The sequence below is a fragment of the Poecilia reticulata genome, chromosome 7 (genome assembly GCF_904066995.2).
Source record: "Poecilia reticulata chromosome 7, P_reticulata-male-v2, whole genome shotgun sequence".
Classification (NCBI taxonomy): domain Eukaryota; kingdom Metazoa; phylum Chordata; class Actinopteri; order Cyprinodontiformes; family Poeciliidae; genus Poecilia; species Poecilia reticulata.
Window position 1 is genome coordinate 33,722,590 of NC_088836.1, and position 15,813 is coordinate 33,738,402.

The 15,813-nt window shown below is 37.3% G+C and overlaps 2 protein-coding genes across 2 annotated transcripts; one reads left to right on the forward strand and one right to left on the reverse strand.

Annotated features, from left to right (window-relative positions):
* Nucleotides 1-1,266: 1,266 nt before the first annotated feature.
* Nucleotides 1,267-6,667, reverse strand: LOC103468070 (L-rhamnose-binding lectin CSL2-like). The gene is made up of 10 exons (XM_008414914.2): nucleotides 6,550-6,667; nucleotides 6,330-6,395; nucleotides 6,120-6,135; nucleotides 4,628-4,699; nucleotides 3,500-3,635; nucleotides 2,337-2,446; nucleotides 2,212-2,256; nucleotides 1,993-2,125; nucleotides 1,808-1,911; nucleotides 1,267-1,511 (listed from the first exon to the last, which is right to left on the reverse strand). Exons 2-10 carry the CDS (start codon nucleotides 6,393-6,395, stop codon nucleotides 1,486-1,488), a joined length of 708 nt encoding a protein of 235 aa, XP_008413136.1. The 5' UTR covers nucleotides 6,550-6,667; the 3' UTR covers nucleotides 1,267-1,485.
* Nucleotides 6,668-11,824: 5,157 nt separating this feature from the next.
* On the forward strand, nucleotides 11,825-14,491 carry LOC103468069 (galactose-specific lectin nattectin-like). Its single transcript, XM_008414913.3, has 6 exons — nucleotides 11,825-11,995; nucleotides 12,453-12,474; nucleotides 12,950-13,029; nucleotides 13,518-13,652; nucleotides 13,912-14,023; nucleotides 14,190-14,491. Exons 1-6 carry the CDS (start codon nucleotides 11,936-11,938, stop codon nucleotides 14,252-14,254), a joined length of 474 nt encoding a protein of 157 aa, XP_008413135.1. The 5' UTR covers nucleotides 11,825-11,935; the 3' UTR covers nucleotides 14,255-14,491.
* Nucleotides 14,492-15,813: the final 1,322 nt, after the last annotated feature.

Sequence of the window (15,813 nt, forward strand, 5' to 3'; positions counted from 1 at the left end):
CGGAAGCGCATATTTCCCGAGACAAGTGAATGCAGCAGAGCTCCTTTCACGTGACAGTTTTTTGTTTGAAAGCTTTATTTAACAACTTTCCGTTAACAACAAAAATACTGGATTAAAAAAACTGGATAGTTTTAAATATAAGTTTCGCTATAGAAATAAACTGAACTGAATATATTCATATTATTTCACCAAGTCGAATAAAAAATAAAAAATAATAATTTCACAAACATTTGACATATAAATAAATGGTAAATTACATATTTTTTGTAAATAAGTGTATTTAGAGTGCTTTTGCATATTAAAAAGGTTGAATTAGTGCAAATATGCATGGTGTCGAATTGGGCTCTCTGACTATTCATCCGCTTGTGTTCAGGATGTGTGGGGTCTGCAGAAATGCTAGCTGCACTTTCCCTGACCTTTAACCTGAACACCTCCTACATGGAGGGACGATCAGCCCTGATGATGAGTGCTCCCTCCAGTCTGGACCAGAAAAACAGAACATCTGCCCTGTTAGATGAGCCAAACAGGCTGAAAACTTAACTTCTGTAAAATGTTCCTCATACAGTCCTGACTGATTCATTACAAGCATAGATGGACATCAAGCATCTTCTGTTAATGTGTCATAATTTTGATGATTATGGCCTACTGCTGAGAATTAATCTACTCAGCTTTTTCTACATTTTATTTTAACTAAGCCCAATTAAATACAGATTTTTGAAGCAGAGATATGCTGTGCATGCGGTGCTGCATGAATTCCTGCATCGATGCAGCGATGCATGGAGCAGAGCAGCATCTGGCTCTGCTGGAAGCCGGGTGGCTTCAGCCTTTCTCTGCTCTGTTATGGTGACAATGTGCAAAACTGTGCAATATAGTTTTTACATCTAAAAACAATATGCATAATAATCATATAAAAGATTAAAAAAAACATAATAACCAACAAAATATCCTGGTTTAGGGATTTGACTGAATGTATATAAATAACTAGTATTTATACATTATGTTTTAGTATTTTTTTTAATCGTATTATATTTATAATGGTTCAAATGTTTCCCTTTTTATGTAAAAGCAGCAGCTATTTTTTCATCAGCCTTATCGTTTATACAGTCTGACTTCACAGTTCCTGCTGCTGGTTTTAAACCACAAAAATCATTTTTATTGTAGCACAAGTAGTAAACCAGTTTCTCTTCAAAACAGCCAGAGGCAACATTGTTTTCTGATTGCTTGTTTAAACTCTGAGGTATTTTAATAAAACTACAGGAGACTGAGCACGATGCTGGAGTAGATTTATTCATTTATGCAGATAAAGGAAGGAAAGAAAAGCAAAGATCTTAAATCATGTTCTGTCCAAACTGTGGTCAAACACAGAGCAGCTCAGACTGAACTGGGTGATGAGATGAAAACATGCAGAAGCTCTTGAACTATATATTCAATTCATTTGTGATTAAATGTAAGAAGCTTAGGGATGTCTGAAGTGTTATCTTGATTTTAGGCTCCTGGTTCAATCACAGGATCTGCAAAAGAACAAAAAGAAAAAAGTCTGAGATGCTTCAAAAAGTGTTACAAAAACACACTGAATGAAAAACTTTACTGGTAGAAAACATTGAGATTATGGAGAAAACACCTTCATGGCCTTTAACTTTACTATGAGATGCAGATATGATGGTATAGAAAAGTGTTCTTAAAGCAAAACAAGAAAACAAATCTGGTTGTTTTATGTTGTGACAAACAGCTTTTGATGATCAGATAAAGGGAAATGCAACTTCCTTGTCTCCGTCACAGTAAAAGCCTGTAGTTTTGTCCCACTCACTCTCACAGGTGTGGGCCACCTCCAGGTACTTGTACGTTCCAACACAAGGGTCTCCAAACACAGAGTTGCTTGCTTTGACAGAGCAGCTCGTTTTTCCATTGCAGCTGTGGATCCACATTAATGCAACAGCAGTTAGCTGCAGGAAGCAGGAAGGTCGACGCTGAGAGCAGACAGACCATCAGTACCTGGCAGCGACTTCGCCTGAAGGCCTCAAGCAGTCGGTCTTCTGGACCTGAGCGGCAGGACGCTGGAAAGAGCAGGTGGTCGGGTCAGAGCGTCCGTAAAAAGCCCCAATCACAGATATGATCTGCCCCTCATCTGGAAGGAAGAAACATGAGGTCAGTCGGGCAGTGAATGCAGAAAATTAAACAAAACTGAGAGAAACAAGGAATCTGTGATCAGACCACACTGAAGGTTCAACAGCGACTGTTCGCAGGCCACAGTTCGGACTGTTGGAGAAACAGAAATCACACGAATAAATCACATTCTGTCCAGCTTTTAGAAGATCTCTGCGATTAAACATACGAACCTGCAGGGAAACAGGAATATGTGGTGTCCACGTATTTATAGATGCCGTAACACGGATCAGAAGTATGAAACACGCCGGCGTTTACTTCACACACTTTCTTCCCATCACATCTAAAAAAAAGAAGTTTCCCATCAGTCTGCTGCTGCAGGGATAATGGCTCTGGCTATTTGAACCTTTGTTTAGGCCGTTTCTGCCCTAGTTAGCGGCCGGGCCTCAGGAGGAAGAGAAGGGGAAGAAGACACAATAAACACAGCATAAACATTACATTAAATAAATATTTTAAAAAGCAAAGCTTCAGTCGGCCAAGAAAAAGCTGCAGTGCTATCAATATTTCTGTCATGAAATGTGGTTGTTTGTAGATGAGGATGGCCGTGATGGGACCGGGTGGCAGGGCAGAAATGTTGCTTTTACTGAAGATCGCAAAGAGAACAGACGCTACACGACAAAGGCAGGGCAGACGGGACACAACGTACGACAACTGGCACACGAGTCGGCAGGGAGCCGGTGGCACAGGAGGGGTTAAATATGGGAGCAATCAGGGAACAGGACGGCCGGCCGGGGCAGTCAGGGGCCAAACAAGACGACAGCGAACAACTGAACTACAAACACACACAAATCCAAACCCTCACAATTAAATGTTCCATCATAAAGCTTTAAATGCTACTTTAAATTAACAGACAGTTTCTCTGCGTTTGTAGTAATCTTAATTACTATGAATTAATTATTTCAGGCCTGAAATCTGGCTGTAGATTGTGTGGTCCCTGTTTCCTTTGAATCAAAAGTAAAATTAAAAAATGCTTATTGAAAATACTCTGCTGTATGTAACAATTTTTTTTACATTTTTTTGGGGTAAACTCTTTACAAATGCACCCATCAAAGTCAAATGTGTGAAGCTCAGATGTGTAGCATCGTTAACAGGAGGTTCAGGGCCACACAGAATCAGATCAGGAGCTCAAAGGTTTGGACATCACTGCTTTAATAAATGTGCTCATTTTTTTACCTCCAGCCGAATGGAGACAGATTTGCATGAATTTATGTCAATATTTTAAAAAACGCAGCGCTGCCTTTGGATGAGACAACACCGTTTGTCTCCATTAAAACCACAAAGTTTTCAGCTGTTGGAACTTTAAATGGCATTAAGTGGGAACACTGGGGTCTGGTACCTGGCCTTCAGCGTGTCCAGGGAGCCCTTCTGGGAGCATTTGGTGTTGGTGAGCTGGTTGTCGGGTCTGAACTCACTGCAGGTCTCTCTGTCTTCCCGTCCGTACAGAACCGACTGCACAGCGATCACTCCTGTTTCTGTTACACAGTGAGGATGGGAGACAAACGCAGCGGCAGAGATGAAAAATCACTTTGACAACGTCACGCTGAACTGGACAAACTGCAGAGAAGGTCTGATTAGTTGTGAATGTTTTTATTTTTGTTTTGTTTTCACCACCGTATTGTATCGGATTAAAAACCTTCCCTTTCTTAGAAAACATTTAACAGTTTTTGGCTCTTTAGCTGGTGAAAGTTTTGTCCCATTTCTGACATAACTCAGATATCAGCTAAAGAGAAGGTCTTCCTGTTTCTTGGTTAAAATTAACTAATTAATTTCTTACAGTTTAGCTAATTATTTGGCTATTAATATATATCTCCAAGATATATCTTGTACTTTTTAATAAACTATGGTTGGCAGTGTGGCAGTGTTCAGTCAACACGACGTCATACCACCTTCAACCACTGGGTGGCAGTGTTCAGTCAACACGACGTCATACCACCTTCAACCACTGGGTGGCGGTGTTCAGTCAACACGACGTCATACCACCTTCAACCACTGGGTGGCAGTGTTCAGTCAACACGACGTCATACCACCTTCAACCACTGGGTGGCGGTGTTCAGTCAACACGACGTCATACCACCTTCAACCACTGGGTGGCAGTGTTCAGTCAACACGACGTCATACCACCTTCAACCACTGGGTGGCGGTGTTCAGTCAACACGACGTCATACCACCTTCAACCACTGGGTGGCGGTGTTCAGTCAACACGACGTCATACCACCTTCAACCACTGGGTGGCAGTGTTCAGTCAACACAACGTCATACCACCTTCAACCACTGGGTGGCGGTGTTCAGTCAACACGACGTCATACCACCTGTTCAACCACTGGGTGGCAGTGTTCAGTCAACACAACGTCATACCACCTTCAACCACTGGGTGGCAGTGTTCAGTCAACACAACGTCTGTCAGTAAAACACTATTTTTCTTCTTTAAAAGAACAGAAACAAACAGAAACCATTTCTAACTCACCACAGCTGAGGTGTTGGACGTTATCGCTGTCATCACAGGTGATCACTCTCTGGCTGAAGACGCTGTTCTGAGCTTTGTGGAATCATGAGGGAGGAGAAATATGTTTCAAACAGGAGTGATTTATACTAGTTCAGAAGCTGAGAAATTGAATAAGTTTATTCTAAATGTTTGAGATTAAACTTTTGGCATTACCATAAATTACAAACAGTACATTCTCAGTGTTTAAACATATTAAATATAAATACATATGAAAATACTGTGGGAAAAATCTACTCCTAAAAGATTTTTTTCCCAAAAAGAGGAAGACCAGGTAGAATTATCTGACCGCAGAGAGACAGTCTGGGGGAGAAACTCTGTAGTCAGTGTGAAGCTGACTGGAAGGTGAAAATCTAAGCAGGTTGTGTGGGATCTGCAGAGATGTTAGCTGTCGTTTTCCTGACCCTTGACCCTTTATGGATGAAAGGTGACGCTCTCTGCATACCTGATTGTTCGCTGCAGGCTGGTCCTGTTGTGAGACTGAATTACAGCCGTGCAGAAGACGCCTGATCCAGTTTAGTTCAACGGTGGAGATGAATTCAGCAATATCTTGGGTTTTTTCCTTATGATTATGATTCAAGCTGAAAAATATTTGTTTGTCTTATAAACAAAAATTGACCTGTGGCCTTCAATTTAACCAGATGCCATCGTGACACAGTGCAGTTCCATCTTTCTACTGTATCTTATATTTAAAGAGGCAGCACTATATTAACCGTTTTGAGCTTTGCATCATGTTATAATGTCATTAAAAAAAACTGGAGTGTTGCCTTCATTCTTTCATAATGTTTGAGAAATCCTTGAATCTCCTGATGCAATCATTCAAGGCTTCGTCTCACAAAGCGCTGCTCAGCTCCTCTAAACTAGCAGCAGCAATCAGCCAACACCTGATAGAAATGCAACCTACTAGGCTTCTCTCCTAAGAATGGTTGTACACAGCATAATGAAACGTTTTGTTGTGATGATGTGCTGAATGCAGGACGTTGTAAGGGGCAGGAGCTTCTTAAAGAGACAGACGCCAATTTCAAGGCATCAGAAAATGAAATCAACTTGTTTGATATGTACAGCATTTTATAACAACTGAAGGTAATATATATATCACTTGATTGTGTCTAAAAAATACATAATGCCACTACTTTAAAGTGTTTTTATTCAAATTTGGTTTGTAAAAGAAATGATACCGACCTCTAAATTACAATAAAACGATTTCATTTTTTAATTTCTGAAAAAATGAAGCATCTACACTGAATAAAAAAAGATGGCACATCAAAAAACACTGGTATCTTCCTCACTGTTCACACACACGCACGCACCTGGAGGTTTCTCCAGGTGCAAACTTTCTGAACAGATCAATCCTGCTCAGAACACTCTAATTATTGTATTCAAACACTCTAATATTTAAACTCTGGATCTTCATTCCTTGGAAATATGTAAATATGTAAATATGAGACGAACTCACCTGATTCTGCCTGGTGCTGGAAAAGAGACAAAATATTAGAACTTAGTAACAGTGAATGAGCTGAATTGCACATTTAATGGATTGCACATTTAGCAACACACTAGTTGCTTGATATTTACATAAAACAGACTGGATTGTTGCAATCATGCAGTTTGATCAAATAAACATAAGCTGTGACACGTAAAATGAACAGAAACATGAAAAACTTACACTTTTTCTGATCCAGAGACCTGAGCTCAGACAAAGCAGCAAAGTCAAGTGCAGACCTGAAGCCATCTGTGGCAAAAATTATTCAAAATGTTTATCTCATAGTTTTCTTAGAACATGAACTGGAATAAAAAACACATTAAACTAAAATCTGATAACTTCTAATAATTAGGAAGCAGTGGTGGCATAAACACAACATGAGCAAAAACAAGTTCAGCTTCACCTTGTTGAGATTTTCGGTCGCAGAGTTTCTTCTTCCAGCAGCCGTTTCTGGAACCAAGATGTCTCGGAGATGAGATCGCAGACATTAAGTAGCTGCAGCGTGTCGCTAAATGTCACGTCTACAAACAACACGGACAATATTGTCATAATATTTAATTTGGTGGCAACATTGTAGCCTGCAGGAGACAGTTATGCTATATTCTTTTAGTCAATATTGGCTGAAGGCTGAAAGCAGATTGTTTAAATAATTGTGTAAATATTGTATCTGAGCTAATATTTAAAGATGTAATTCATGCAAAACAAAAATGTTTTTGAGTATTTAATTTAGTCAAATTATTTGATAAAAGATGGGAGGTATGCAGATCAATGTTTTGAAATCAATTTGATCTGTCAATTTTATTTTACATTAAAAACCCTTTAATAATAAACTTCAATAAGTCACAAAATATTTTATCTGAATATGAACAAATTGTAAAAACCATTTGCTGATCAGCGTAAAACACTGAAATAGATATAGAATATGTGAAATATGGAACTCTTTCTTTATCTTTAATGAAATCAGTCATGAAAATCTACGTTCATCCTTATTGGTTGTTAGAATCTGATGTTTTACTTCAACATACTAAAACATTTCTACCCAACTCTGAACGTTTTAAATCAACTGGTCCACTGGCGCAATCAGAACCACCTGGAGCTTAAACTCATCAATACACAGGAGACTTACTTTGCAATTTACATTTTTAATTTACGTATTTCATTTTCAGTTTAAGATGAACATATAACATATTAATATGAATGAAAAAGTAACTTTAAAGGAAGTAAAATCTGAAATTATCTGCCTTTTCTCTCAAATAGTCGGTTTAATAAAACAAGAACGGGTCCAAACCGGCTGCTACAGACGCTGAAGTCAAACAATAAAACATCTCCACTTCTGACTGATGCAACTGTCTAAATATTGTAACTTCAGATTGTAGCATGAAAATAACCTGAAGAAAAATCCCCTGCTGTCTGTTTCCGTGTATCTCTGCTCACCTGACCAGGTACACAGACACGCTCAACTGGTAAACACGTTTCAAATGATGTGCTTTCATTATACTCAGCAAACATTTCCAAGCATGTATTAGAAATATTTATAGATTTATTCAAGACAAGTTACTGGAACTGAAACAGTTCCTGGAACGGTTGTTAATGCCAGAAACATTTGGCCTCATCACGAGGCAGAATGTCGTCCATCCTCCCCCCACAGGGCGGAAACAGCAATGATTAAATATCCTCACTATGACTGACTGTATAAAAACAAAACTTTGTTCTCAGTCATGTTTTTACATTGGTTTTTATATTAATTTAATGTTCCATTTAAAAATGTTTTAAACCATCTAAATATCAAAGTGGAGTTGTGAGGATTTTGTTTATGTAAAACAGATATGCAGATTATTTTATCTGATATAGAAAAAGTGAATCAGAATACTTTGTTTGCAAAGCTGGTGTTCAGAAACAAGGAATTTGACTGATTTTACACTCAGTGAACAGATGTTAACTATAGATTTATAAACTTTATAGAAGAAGAAATGGAAATGTCTGACCTCAGCGCAGCAGACTGACAGGTGTTCATTATGTTCCTCAGTCTGTGGCACCCGGTTGATGCAGTTAGACCAGATTTTGTTTTAGAAATGTTTATAAGGTTGATTGAAGCTTTGTTGCTTTTAAACAAAGGCATAATCTTTTCTGAGAAAAGAGAAGACAGTGATCATTTCAGATTTTACTTCCTTCTTCTGCATTGCATAAAATTTTCCATTCATATAAAAACACAACACATGATGAAGAGGATCACAAACTTCACATCTAAATAATTGTCAATAATTCAATAAATTGCATATCAATATCTATACACAGCAAATTCAAAAGTGTTAGATTTCCAGTGTAAGTGTTGTATGTTAAAAATATAGTGTTAATTCAACAGCTTATGTTGTTGTTCACTATAGAGTTCCAAAAAGTTAAACAAAAAGCAATCCAGTCCAGTGTTCATTTCTAAATCAACACTCAGTCTGGTGTTAAGATAAAATCAACATCAAACAGTTCTTCCCACCATTGTCTCATATTTGTGACATCACTTCAGGGAAGGAGCTATAGGTAGGCTGGGAGTTGCAGCAGAGGGGCTCTAATGGGAGGCAAAACATGCCTTTAGGGATCCAATTTTTTGTAACATGAGAACTGTAAAGAAGAGCCCTCTTTTGTTAAAACCTGTGCACCACACCCCAGTAGGTTATATAGTAGGGTGCCCCATTGTTGACTCATGGTTGCTGAAAAAACTTACCAGACTGACTGATTTTAGTGACATAGTGGGTGTAAAATATTGAATAAAATGTTGTGCTACATGACTGGCTTTATTTTCACTCTTATATTTAACTTTATGACACACAAAACTACAAATGAATTGTCCTTATTGTCTCCAGGTGCATTCTGGGTAAAGCTTGTCACCAACGTCATCATCAGTCACTTGGCAACAAATGGACAAACTAGTGTTAAGAAATAAATTTAAAATAAGCTAGTTGTGAAAACTTAACCATATGTTCAATAAATAGGGAAAATTAATGGTATTTAAAATAAGGAAATTCACTTCAAATTATATCCATGATCCAATTAGCGTAATCTCTTATCTAGTACATTTCTATTGAAACATTATACACTAAGTTGAAGTAAAATAACTTAGCTTGTGGTTCTCTATAATTTAGAACACAGCTAGTTTCTCTGTGTGTCTGTTTAACCTTTTGACCATTTTGATACGATTTAACAGCTGGTGTAAAACCATCCGGTCCAGTGAAGCAGGGTAGAGCTTCCTCTTGGGGCAGGGTCATAAAAAACATCTGTCTTCATTCAAAAGAAAATACTTCTTTGTTCTTAGAAGTTAACTAGATTTAAAATGAAACTCGCTAAGGACACTCCCCTAATTTGAATACAGCGTAGAAGGAAAACACGCCCTCTCTATAAAAGTAGCCAACCCAGAACTTAGCCTCAGATCGCTCCGTGGGTCCCCTTGTGACGCGGCCTCCGAGGAAGCATGCGTAGCGGTGAAATGCTTCCCCGTAATGTTTCGTCGTGTGTGTGGATGTCTGTCGTGTGAGGTAAATATTGCTGGTTTTATTCAGTTCTGTCACTTTCATTAGTTGTTTGCCCATGCCGTCTTGTTCTGCTACTGCGTCACATGAGTGCCTGAGGAGCGGAGGCAGCAGTATGGCGCCTTGTCTGGAGCTTATTATAACAAGATAAGTTTCATGTTAAAATGTTTTTGACTATTTTATATGGATGCATTATTTTTCCGTTTACAAAAGTGTATCAATTCATATACATAGTTTGCTTAATGTACGTTTATTTGTTTGGATATCACGGTATATATGACTGTTTATTATCTTAACCAAACATTAAAACTGTCAGGAAAATCTGGAGGCCATTTCAATTTGCATTATTTAGCTGCGGGGGTCATTTTCTTTAAGTTTTTGGCTGTGTAGACTACAAAACGGGGGAGCGGCTGTGCTGGACCGTTGGCCTGATCTAAGCCACAGGTGTCAAACTCCAGTCCTGGAAGACCACTGTCCTGCAACATTTAGATGTGCCGCTGCTGCACCACACCTGAATACAATAATTAGGTGATTAGCAGGACTCTGGAGAACCTATCTACACAATGAGGAGGCAATTGAGCCATTTGACTCTGCTGTTTTGTACCTGTGGCACATCTGTTTTTTCTTTGTCAGTGTGTCATGTTGTTGATTGAAGCCTATTATGATGACTCCAACACATTTCTTCAGACAGGTTGGCAGGTTGGCCAAAATTTTTTCTATAAGCTGACTAATTTCTTTAGTAATTATTTCTGACTTCTTTTAGCTTTATCTTGTAAACCAGGTGGGCAGAGTAATTTGAATGAATATGATGGTGACACACACAGAGGTGAGTCTGATTAGTTTTGCTCATACTTCTTTTTAAAATATTAATTTATTATCCTAATGTTTCTGCTATATTTCTTGTTGTTCCTTCCAGGCTGGAAGTTTTCCTCCTTCATGTTGGCGATAACAAAAGCAGCACCAAAGACACTTCACCATCAGTGATCACAAGACGATCCATGGCTGCTTCCAATGAACTTTCAAAGCTTCACCTTCAGTACAAAGTACCATGAATGTATGACCTTTGTTGTACATTGCTGTCAGTGCTGTTTGATGTTTAGAAATAAAAATAAATTATATTCCGCAACTGGTGCTGGTGTTTCTGTAGATTTAAGTGGCATTTAATGTCTTTTGAAATGAATTTGGGGATTATTGATGGCCAGTAGCTTATGGAAAAAAGGTTTAAATTGCTCTATTGGCTTTTATTTGGAAGTAAATTGACAAAAAAAGTGGGTAATGAGAAAAGGGGAAGACCGGGAAGCAAACCCATGACAGCCACATTGAACACTAGAGCCTCCATATGTGAGTTGTGCTTAACTCCTGCACCACCACAGCACCCCCTGTCAGTAGTATTTCAAAAATCTGATTTCTATGTTGATATATACTTTACACTGTTCGGTGTTGCATTAACACATTCATAGTGTTAATTTTTGACAAAATACACTAGTGTTGGGTTAGTCAACACTGATGTGTGTGTAATTTCAACTACTGTGAGTGTTGATTCAACTATATCACAAATAACACTTTCAAAAGTGTAATTTCTAAACCATCCAGAGTGGACCAATATAGACACATTCAAAGTGTTGAATTTAACTCTGTAGGAGATGATGGAACACTTCCAAATTTGCTGTTTATCTAAAATCCTAAAAGTGGGTCAAATATTAGAACCACAGAAACAAGCAGATCCTCGATATGCCAGCTCAAATTAACTAATGAAAAATTTTATTGATTTTTTCCTTGAACACCTGAGTAAAACCTTTTCCTTCTTGAATTAACACGTTGAGATGTTAATTGATCACATTGATCACAGTTTGTTTAATGATAACCTAGTTGTTTTCTGTTTGTTCTCATCAGAATAAAAAGCAACACCATCCATTTCAAAGAAAACCCGTCACGGCCGAATCAGCCAATGAAAGCCGCAATGCAGAAACGATTACACAATGTCAAATTCCTTTGCTAGAAAACAATTCCACGAAGCTAAAGACAAAAAAATTAAAATCCAGGAAACATCGTTCCTGGAAATTCTGTCTTTCTTGTAAAGACTAATTATATTTTGTCTTTACGAGACGGAAAGATTAAGTGCTCAACATTCCTAAAACTATATAAGAGCCGTCCTTCTATCTGGTATTATTCTCTGTGCATGCAGCAAAGGAAGCATCCAGCTTTTCATCACTGTCTGTTGTTTCAACTCTGAGTTTATCTGAAAAGCTGTAATTCATTGTTTCTTCACAGATGGCTTCTGGTTTCCAGCTGGTGTTGATCCTCGGCTTCATAGCGATGACTGCTGAAGCTGTAAGTTATTTAATGCTAATTGATATTTTTGTTTCTCCATAACCTGCTTCATGAGCTAAGTCTTAAAATGTAGCAAGCCAAAAACTGTGCTTATGTGAAACTAGATGGCAGAAATCAAGTGAATCTAACGTTCATATTCCACTGCTCCGTCTGATCTTAGTCTGTTTTATCAGATAAAAACTGAAATACAGAACAAAAAGTGAAAACAAGTAAGCAGGATTCCTAAAGAGCTTCCAGAAAACTTCCAAAAAGCTCAGAAAGCTGAAGCTCACAGTAAAACCAACCAGTGACAGCAGATACTGTTGGGTGTAAATACATCAGTTTTCATCTGTTTGCTACTGATTATAAGATCTGTAATAGATTAATAATGTCAAAATGTCCAAATGCACAAAGTTTTTTCAGTTTGTCACCAGAATCTGAGGACACCGTTGTCATCAGTGTGTCTTTGTGTTCACAGGGTCCAATTCCAAACTCACCAGGTTGGTAATTATTTCTATAAAACTTTAGAGGTTTATTACAGGGGGCAGATGATATTACACATGCTATGAATTAAACCATCTGTGTCATATAGTTTTTATGTATTAGTTGTGTGACAGCTTTTGAAGCTATTTGTTTTTTTTCTGATTTAAAGAAGATTTGACAACCAGTCTTGTAGCGTCGCTGTGGTGCACAGTGCAGCGTTTCCTCTACGTGTTGTTGATCCATGGTTAAATAAACCCCTGCAGAATTAAGTTTTTCTGTTCCATTTTTCACACCGGTAGTTAGAGTTACCGTCCCCCTTGTGCAGCCAAACTCAGTCATTAATCGATCTAAAGTTCTGTCATCCTAAATAAGCATCTGGAAGTGAATTTAACTATCGAAGGGCTAACTTATCTATCTATGAATTCATTATAATTTATTCAAATTAAAATATCTTTTGAAATTTTTTCCTTCCTACATATTAAATGACCCCAGCCTGTCCTCCTGGCTGGACCCAGCTTGGAAGTCGCTGCTTCATTTTCTACTTCACCCCGAGAATATGGAGCGATGCCGAGGTACAGAGGCACACAAACACAACTCACTGCTTCCTCCTCAGCTGCACACCAACATAAAGCTGCTCTGCTCTGTTTTCAGCTTTAAAATAACACAACAGGCACATAGATCTTCTGTCATGTTCATTAAATCATCATGGTGAACCATCAGACTTTGTTTCATCCCAGTCATTCAGACCCTTTTGTACCATCAGTCTCACTTCCTGAACTGATAAAAAAAATAAACTCACTGCTGTTGAATGGCTCATACTTTCATAAAAATAATGTTGAATAGAATTTAAAAACACTGCAGGAAATAACCAAAGCTTTTCATTTTCTGTTTTAATTTGTTAATTATTGTATTTATCTGAATTTATCTTTCAACAAAATTTCAGGAAAATTACCATTTGTGTACCAACATTTTAACTTAAGTTTCAGACACATTTGATTCTTCATTTTAAGATATTTATTTTACAACTGTAACTTTTTCTGCTGTGTCTGTTCTGCATTAGGCCTTCTGCATTTCTATTGGTGGGAATTTGGCCTCAATCCACAACAATGAAGAAAACGACTTCCTGAGTGAAATGATCACCCGGGACACAGGGAACCCTTCGATCACATGGGTCGGCGGCCATGACGCCATCACAGTAGGTTCATGAAAACAGACCAGGTGACGCGCTCCAGGGGGATGAGCTGCATGTTCACACACATTCAACTTGTACTGTGTGTTGATAAACACAGAATGTTTACCAATATTTAAAAAACACAAACACTCATCTAAGAGTGTGTGTGGCCTTGTATAATCGTCGTACTCTCTCTTGCAATAAATGATATTTAATTAACTGCACTGTTAGTTAACTACAAGCTGCCTGGCAGGTTTTTGTTCTAACATTTCATTTCTGTTAGGAGGGACAGTGGATGTGGAGCGACGGATCAAAGTTTGACTATTCTTCCTTTGCTCTGGGTCAGCCTGATAACTTCGCACAATCAGAAAACTGTCTGGAAATTAACTACAGTGGTAAAGATAAACCAATTTTTGATTTGTTTATTTAGTTTTTGAATGAAGGGAGGCTGGAACCTGAACCTGACTTAAAAGTTACACGTAATTAAATAAAACATGAACTAAGATGGAAATGTAGAAGAATCAGATGTTTCCTCATGCTTGTGCTTTTCTCTCCTAACAGGGAACAAGTGGAACGACAGAGTATGTAACCAGCCATGGCCATTTATTTGTGCCAAAAAAGTCTGAAGCCTCCAACCATCTGCTGAAAATCTTCTCAGCTTCATCTCTGCTCAGTTTTAATATTTTTCAGATTAACATGCAGCTGAGCTGCTCTGATAGCAGTTCTGTGTTTGATATGATTTCTTTTGGGAATAATAGGTTTTTAATCTTTTGAAACAAAAAATAACATTATAAACACAAACTTGATTTAATGATCTTTATGCTGTCAAATATTTTTACTTCATTAAATGGTGTGAAAACCTGCACATGATTATTTTAGCCTCATTTTCAAATTCAGTATCAAGTTTATTTTCTATACTTTGAAAAGAGCTGAAATGTAACATTGTTTTCAATATGCCATGAAAATTATGAATAAAAATCAGTCAAAGTTTTTCAGGATAAAAATTGAGTAAAAACACAATAAAAACATGAATTTTTTGATCTACTGGAACCAAACAGGAAGTTAAAATGAGTTTAAAGTGTAACCTACAACCTTGTGAAAGTGAAACCCGACCCTGACAACTGAACAAATTTCCACAAAAATGTCCGATTTTCCACAGAAATAAAGAGATGGAACCTTAAATAACTTATTTAGAGAGTTTATTAGCAAAAATGTTAGGGATTAGTTCCACTATAAGCACTGATCTATGAGTCTCTGGTAAAAACATTGATCATTTAGTTGGGGAGCTGATTTTAACTCCTGAAATATCTTTTAATCTGGATTAAAAAATCAATTCTAAAATAGACTAACTGGTTGGCTGGAGAACATTTACTGAGCTGTGGGTGTTAAATGATCGGTTAATAAGACCGAACATTTTAAATGTGACAATTTAATAACATTTTTAAACCATGGTGGGAAAAGGAGTTAGAATTAGGAGATTCATATAAAAACCTGAAGCGTTTTGACTCCTCTGTAATCGGATGACTGAACCAGAATAAAATACTGAATTAAAACATAAATTATTAGAGCATTACTGTTGGCAGATTTTTATCAAGTTAATATCAAATCATCTAAGCAAAAATGTAGAAAGCAAAACCAGACAAGGGTTTGAATAGCACATCAGGTTAGATGAGGTGATTCACTAAAGTGATTTTTAAAATGTCATTCAAAAGATAAGCTACTTTAAACAAGAATTAAATATATTTTTCATGAAGCCTGTATTTCTGGATTAAAAATATTTATTCTATTGATTTGATGCATCTAACAATAAATGTTGTCTTTTTATCAGCTGTAACAAAACAAATATCATAATTAACAGAAATGCATCACCGACCCCAAAGTATTCATACCCCTTGTAATTTTCCATATTTTGTCACATTACAACCACAAACATTAACATATTTTATGGGAATGAAATGTGAAAAACCAACATGATGTGTGATACAAGTGTGGAATAGAAAGATAATTGTACATGAATCAAAAAATTTTTTACAAGTAAAACGCTGAAAATATTGTGGGCAAAAGTATTCAGCCCCCTTTTCTCCAAATGCAACCAACTGCCTTCAGAAGTTGAATGATGACTGTAAATGCCTAAATAGAGTTCAGCTGTGTGTAAATCTTTGATATTTCAGTCTGGAAATTATCA

Coding starts and splice junctions, on each gene's coding strand:
- LOC103468069 (XM_008414913.3), top strand. CDS start 11,936: ATGGCTTCTGGTTTCCAGCTGGTGTTGATCCTCGGCTTCATAGCGATG. Junction 11,996..12,452: donor TAGCGATGACTGCTGAAGCT/GTAAGTTATTTA, acceptor TTGTGTTCACAG/GGTCCAATTCCAAACTCACC. Junction 13,030..13,517: donor GAATATGGAGCGATGCCGAG/GTACAGAGGCAC, acceptor GTTCTGCATTAG/GCCTTCTGCATTTCTATTGG.
- LOC103468070 (XM_008414914.2), bottom strand. CDS start 6,395: ATGGCTTCAGGTCTGCACTTGACTTTGCTGCTTTGTCTGAGCTCAGGT. Junction 1,912..1,992: donor TCAGGCGAAGTCGCTGCCAG/GTACTGATGGTC, acceptor GTGGATCCACAG/CTGCAATGGAAAAACGAGCT. Junction 1,512..1,807: donor GGTGGCCCACACCTGTGAGA/GTGAGTGGGACA, acceptor GTTCTTTTGCAG/ATCCTGTGATTGAACCAGGA.